Source organism: Pinus tabuliformis, chromosome 1_2 (genome assembly GCF_031772625.1).
Source record: "Pinus tabuliformis cultivar Carrire ecotype Pingquan chromosome 1_2, CPIR1, whole genome shotgun sequence".
NCBI lineage: Eukaryota > Viridiplantae > Streptophyta > Pinopsida > Pinales > Pinaceae > Pinus > Pinus tabuliformis.
This window is the reverse complement of record NC_142298.1, coordinates 802,830,819-802,837,975: the sequence shown is the minus strand read 5'-3', so window position 1 is coordinate 802,837,975 and position 7,157 is coordinate 802,830,819. Positions and strand designations below refer to the sequence as shown.

At 34.6% G+C, this 7,157-nt stretch overlaps 1 protein-coding gene across 3 annotated transcripts; it reads right to left on the bottom strand.

Annotated features, from left to right (window-relative positions):
• Nucleotides 1–2,388: 2,388 nt before the first annotated feature.
• LOC149208333 (uncharacterized) lies at nt 2,389–6,403 on the bottom strand. Of its 3 annotated transcripts, XM_089396010.1 has the most exons (3): nt 3,416–6,381; nt 2,853–3,316; nt 2,389–2,685 (listed from the first exon to the last, which is right to left on the bottom strand). In XM_089396010.1, the coding sequence occupies exons 1-2, from the start codon at nt 6,267–6,269 to the stop codon at nt 2,865–2,867; spliced, it is 3,306 nt and encodes a 1,101-aa protein (XP_089252136.1). In that variant the 5' UTR covers nt 6,270–6,381; the 3' UTR covers nt 2,389–2,685; nt 2,853–2,864. The 3 variants fall into 3 exon arrangements, with proteins under 3 accessions (XP_089252136.1, XP_089252137.1, XP_089252138.1); XM_089396011.1 differs by lacking the exon at nt 2,853–3,316 and having other exon boundaries at nt 2,420–2,685; nt 5,732–6,403; XM_089396012.1 differs by lacking the exon at nt 2,853–3,316 and having other exon boundaries at nt 2,424–2,685; nt 5,792–6,394.
• Between the last annotated feature and the right edge of the window lie 754 nt (nt 6,404–7,157).

Below are 7,157 nucleotides of genomic sequence, written 5' to 3'. Positions count from 1 at the left end.
TAAAAGCAATTATGATATCGCTATTGATTTGCTAGACCATTGTTATGTACTTTTTCAGGTCTGAAGATGTGTAACTTATCGTTTAGCTTGGTACATTCTCTTGTATACCACTTTACTTTGAATTTGTCAATATCATAAGTCCAATAGCGATTTAAGTGTATGTCTGCATGGCAGAACTGCATTGGGCTTGAACTTTTCTAAAAAATTACATTGTATTTAAAGAAATATGATGTCCAGATAGCATAGAACTCCAAACATCAAATCTCTTTACTCCTTGTAGGCTTGAACCAATATCTCTTTTAGGGAAATTCAACAACTCTAATTTAATAATCCTATCGGCCTCTCTTTGTACCTTTTGGGACAATTGCTAGTATATTGACTATGTTACCTTAATTGCCAAGATAATTTGATGGCGCTTCATAATGCGATTTCATAAAGTGTTGGCCCAATCATTATGTCAACCAATGTTGATCTATGTAAAGGATATACATTTAGCTACATCTATCGTAATACCGTAAGATCTATATTTTAAGTAAACTAACATGATCAACCTACCTTGTACACCAATACTTTGATTCCACATTTACATTGTACTTGGAGGCACATTAGTCATAAGTCAATGAAACTTCAACAATGATGCTAACTAGATGAAAATGTCAACTACTTGTAAGTGGACCTATACTTCATCTAGAAAGTACATGTGTTTTCCTTGTTGTAGGCAGCACTTTGTTAGGGTAGTCCGTGCTGTAGAACTTCAAAGGAAAATGGGTTTTAGTTGGATACCAAATGGCTTGATCAACCAATATTCACAGTGCACAATTTTTTTAGTGTTGACCCCCCATTAGGTCAAGGGATGTAAATTAAGACATCATTATCCAAACTCTACTATTATACCCAATACCTTTATGAAATCTAACCCCAATTAGTGAAAACATGCACATTGCATATCATAATGACTCCGATTATATAACGAGAAAAGATGTTGAGCAAGATCGCTCAGATGATTTAATTAATGAAGTTGATGACGACTCCTCCAAAGATCAATTCTTATTCCACATCTTTTAGAAATGTGTTAGAGAATAAAATATGTACAGATTTGAGGAACAAGTAGACATACAAATTAGAAAAGTGGAAAACTAAAGACAACTAGACACCAAATGAAAGTAGAATATTATGCATGAGACTATGTGGTGAAAAGCATTATCCTTCTTCCTTGTTCTTTTCATTCCTTAAATGTTTATTGCTAGATTTCTGCTTGACACAGTTCGAACTTTGTATAGGAGTAATGACATCTTCATGACACCCCCTTCTTCCATCCTTTCCTCACATAAATTGCATTTAAATAATGGCATAACCATAAAAACATATGAAGCATTGCATGTCCTTGATATTGTATTTCATTTTCTTTATAAAATCATTACAAAATAAACTTAGTTTATTTTAAAAGTTTTTGGAAAAAATATATTTAAATTAATTTCATTGTGGTTTATAGCCTAAATTACTCCAACAAGTTACTCATTCACAATGTTTTAAAATAATAATAACAATAATTTAATTTTGATATTCTAGTATAGCCAAACATCAAGTTATTGTATGAGACCCTCTTGTTTGTAAACAAAAGATTTCTTCTACATAACAATTCCATTATTTATATTACCAATGAGTATATATTCTATCGTTTCAAATTTAAATCTATATCTTACTAGAAAAAGATTTTTTTTTAAATAAATAAGTCCATTAAAATCGTACTTTATATTTAAAAATTATTCGTTATTATACAAAATATGAAAAAAAAACCACCCTTTATTAATTAAAATTAATAAATAAAATATCCATTATTTTTTTAATAAATAAGTCCACTCAAATTGTACTTTATATTTAAAAAATATTCATTATTATATAAAATATGAAAAAAAACCACCACTATATTAATTAAAATTAATAAATAAAATATCCATTATTCCAAAAATCTAATTTTTCAGAATAACCAAATATTATAAACGCTATTTCTGAAATGTGAGGAATTCCATGCTCAACCAATGTCATTAATTTTTTAGAATCAACCAACGAATTATATTAACCAAATAATAAAAAGCATAGTGTTTAATATTTTATAAAAAAACCTCTCAAATAATTAAAAAACGTCTCAGATAATTAAATTTGGAATTGAGCGGTACCCATAATAGTCCTAATATCATTCAGAATGTAAAACAAAATGTCATTACATAGTTTTCCTCTACATTATTAGGAGCTCATCTTTAGTTCTCATAGTATCATTCAGAACGTAAAATAAAATGTAGAGCCTCCTCTACATTATTAGGAGATCATCTTTAGTTGTCAGCAGCAGCTCATCTTTACTTCTCATATATAGAAGTCATTGATGATGAACCCACAACTTTCCATTTCAGAGAGCAATGAAAAACGTCCATTGAGAAGAGCATCCATAATCAAGAACCCCAAATTTGACATTAACAGGGCATTGAAATTGCTGAAAAATGGATAACGATTTCATTAACCTGGGAGATGAACCGAGCATTGAGAATACTGAAAAATGGATAACGATTCATGGTGACTTCAAATTTTGAAACAATAAGAAATTTTAACATGCCTTTGAGAAAAGACTAATTGTTCGAAGCTCCTGGCACTGCCTTGGGATTAAAGCTCCATTTTTAAACCTGCAAAAATCTGTAGAGTATCGAAAATTCAGTAATACATAAGTCTGGGAATATATTTAATCTTAAGAGGTCAAAAAAATTGTATAATAAGTAGCAGATTCATGATATAAATCTTTAAAATAAAAATAAATATGTGATTGAAAGAATAATGGTAAGATTGAAATATTTTGTACTTACAATGTTCACACACTAGAATGTAGAAGAATTTTGGTCATTTGATGTCATGGAATTTATATTTGGTGCTTTTGTATGGCCAAGTAAATTGGATATACTTCTTCTTATAGCAGTTGTTTTCGCAGCTAAATCTTCTTTGAGATTTTCCAACACTATTACCACATCTCTCATAGTTGACCGTTCATCGGGTGAATCTTTTGAACAAAGTAAACCAACTCGTAGCAAAGAAAGTAGACAATTGTGTATATTTCTTCCTTCAAATCCAGCTCCATCTTGTGCACTAAACAAATTGTTGTCAATCACCTCCTTCACTTTGTTTGGAAATGCTAGGCTCACCCACTTGTGCATGTTTAGGTCTCCAATAAACATGTTGTTGGTTGGTCGTTTTCTGGTAAGCATTTCCAATAACATAATGCCATAGCTGTAAACATCTCCTTTGGTAGAAACTCTCTCACCCAATCCATACTCTGCATCAAAGGAAACCTCAATAAATATTTATCTCACTAGTGTATACAAAATTGTTGATGAAAAATGACAATTAAAACTAATTTTAAAAAAATCCATACCTGGAGCAATGTAACCCATAGACCCTTTCAAAGTAAGTGTTGAAGTAAGTGAATCACCAAAGTCTGCACCAATCAATCTTGCAAGACCAAAATCTGTTACATGGCCTATCATGTCTTCATCCAACAACACATTGCTGGGTTTTATATCACAATGCACTACTTGCACATGAGAATAATGATGTAGATATTCAATGGCATGGGCCACATCAATGGCAATGTTTAGTAGTGTTTTTAATCCTAGGCCACGCACTTCCTCATCATTGTTGTCATCTCTGTCATGATACAAATGCTTCTCTAGGCTTCTGTTAGACATAAATTGGAACACTAAACCTTTGAAATGGAGGTTGGAGCAGGAGGTTATGATTCTCACCAAATTTCGATGTCGAATCTTTTGCAAGACACTACACTCTGCTTTGAAACTCTTCTCACCCTGGTCATTTTGCAATTGGAAAACTTTCACAGCGACAATTGTGCCATCACTCAAAATTCCTTTATAAACAGATCCAAAACTACTTGATCCCAACAAGTTGCTCCTGCTGAATCCATTGGTTGCTATGTGAAGCTCTTGAAATGAGATCCTTTTGTGCTCTAACTTTTGAAAAATGGATTCTGAGGAATCAAAGCTTTGCACATGTATATTTCGTCTCCAAAGGAACCCCAAAAGTAAGCAACATAGTATAAAAACAATAGCTCCACTCATTGGAAATAGTATTTTCTTCACAACTGCAAAATGACTTCTTGATGTTGGACATGCAGGTAACATGAATACTTTTGGTCCACAAAGGCCTGGATTCCCAATGAAGGACATGATAATTGTTTGATTTGCAAAAAATCCCGCTTTTGGGATTTCCCCTGTGAGATTGTTGAAAGACAAATTCAAACACTGAAGCATTTTCAATTTTTGGAGAGTCACTGGTATTGGACCTGATAAGGAGTTGAAAGAGAGATCTAGGTTCACAAGACTTAGTAAAGTTCCAAGTGAATCTGGAATAGAGCCTTGGAAGGCATTTCTAGATAAATTCAATGTTTGTAGTTCACTGCAACTTCCAAGTGTGGGTGGAATGAGCCCAGTCAAGTGATTGGAGGAAATGTCTATAGCCTGAGCCATTGCAATTTTACTAATCTCCATGGGCAACGAGCCATCTAATAAATTCCATGACAAGTTCAAATAGAATTGTAGATTAGAAAGTTTAGCAATTTCTCGTGGAATGCTTCCAGTGAGCATATTGTGAGATAGGTCGAGCAATTCCATATTTATATAGTTTCCTAAGATGATAGGTATTCTCCCTGATAACTGGTTGTGATTAAGTAGGATTCTTCTTAGTTGTTTAGACGGTGGAAGGGAATTGGGAATCTTTCCAGTGAGTTTGTTTCTACTAATGTCCAAGAGACCAAGTCCTTGTAATTGTTCAAATTGATTGGAGATGTTACCTTCTAATTCATTGTTTCCTAAGTCCAATCTTTCTAATTTTGTAAGGTTTCCAAATGGTGGAATGGTACCATTTAGAAAGTTTCCACTTAAATTTAGAAAGATTAGGCTACTAAGATTGCCAATATGTGGAGGAATGTTTCCTTGTATTTTGTTGTTTGCTAATGAAAAGTAAGACAAATTGGTAGAAAGTCTCCCTATGGAAAGGGGCAAGACACCACTTAGTTTATTGTCACTCAAGTGTAGTTTTTGTAAGTGAGAACAATTGGTAAGAGATTCAAGAAAGGGCATGGTTGTGGCGCTACCACTCTCAAGCTCATTATGCTGGAAGCCTAATTTTTCAAGGAGGGATAGTTTACCCAACTCTAGGGGAACACTCCCAATCAATTTGTTGTAGGATAGAATGAGTATTTGGAGTTTGGAACAATTCCCAATGGTATTTGGTATGTTCCCTCTAAGTTGATTTCCCCATAAAGAGAGCAAGTTCAAATTGTTGAGTTTGGCACCAAATTCTAATGGAATGTGCCCTCTCAATTTGTTTATGGAAATGTCCAAGAGAGTCAAAGTGGAGATATTGGACAATGAAGGGGGAATGCTGCCGGACAATTCATTTGCAGAAAGGTAAAGAGTTTGCAGATGGGTGAGAAGGCCCAGTTCTTGTGGAATGCTGCCAGTGAGGTGGTTGGTGGAAATTGCCAAGTCAGTCAAAGTGGAGATATTGGACAATGAAGGGGGAATGCTGCCAGACAATTCATTTGTATAAAGGTAAAGAGTTTGCAGATGGGTGAGAAGGCCCAGTTGTAGTGGAATGGGACCAACCAAACTGTTTTCCCACATTCCTAACCTTATCAACAAGGAAAGGTTTCCTAAAGAAGAGGGAATGGTACCTGTTAGACTGTTTGCTCCCAAGTTAAGCTCTTGTAAATGTGACAGGGAACCCAACTCACCGGGGATAGTTCCGCTCAGATTGTTGAAGCAGAGATATAGCGAAACCAAATTTCTGCAGCTGCTGAGTTGATGTGGTATATTTCCTTCCAATTGATTGCTCCAAAGCCAGAGCCACTTCAAACGAAAGAGGCGTCCCAATTGGGGTGGGATATGACCGTGGAGCTTATTGTTTGAAATATTGAGTGAGCGTAGGAATGACAAATTACCGAGTGAAGGAGAGATGGTGCCGCGCAGATCCATGCCATCGAGATCGATGGTCACAACTCTGTCCGGATGACGGCCACCGCAGGTAACAGCTGACCAGTTGCAAAGGGGGACTGTGGGACTCCAATCGGTCAAGGAATTATTGGGATCGCTAGTAATGAGCTTTTTAAATGCCAACAGGGACTGTGCATCATCATGAAATGAATGCGCAGAGGAGAAAGGGAAAAGGAAGAGGAGGAAGAGCGCAGGCAAAGCGAAAAAGGGAGACGGCATGGCGATGGAAATGAAGGGCTTCCGTTGCAGTGGGTATGGGGATTGTGGCAACGAGTGAGTATTTATAAAGGGCAAGGGGAGGTCCCTTAAGGGCTTCAGGAGAGACAGAGAATTTCAGTGGACAGGAAATGGTCGTGAGAGGTGTGGATGGAGTGAAGATAGGAAGTGGATTGATTAATCCCTTAGCCGTCCTTTCGACACTCGTGAAAAGTCACTCATTTTGAAGTGCACATTATGTGGAATGGATCCCTACGAAACCCATTTTCCATTTAAATTAATAATTTACTTTTGGAATATAGGAATTCAATACCTGTTTTACTTGGAGTCAATTACTTAACGCACAATTGTTATTTTAAATAAATTAATTTACTTGTGCAACTCAAATTTATTAAAAAATTAGTTTGCCTTAAATAGATTAGCCCAGCATCATAATTTTCATATTAATTATTTTATTTTTACGTGGATTCATTAATCCCTTAACTTGTCCGCCCGGAGAAAGTGAAGATGGGAAAGAGAGTGAGCATGGATGAATTGGATTAATTGAGGAAGGGGCAAGGGATGAAGGAGGGCGTGATGATTGCGAAAATTAGTGGGTTTTCCAAAAATTAGTGGGTTTTCCAAATATCAATGGAATGGTACACATACAACGGAGGTCATTTTCACTTTCTTTATTGCGATTAAATATCATATAAAACAGAACTATGTCAATTAAAAAAATTATATTTAAAAATCTGTGAAGAGAAATAAAAATAATAGTAATTTTTTATACTTATTTTCTATTGCATTTCAACATTTAATATTAAATATGAAATAATAATAATAATTATTTATTAATAGTCATTCATTCATAAAAATAATTAGTTATTTAATTACTTTTTATTATATTTA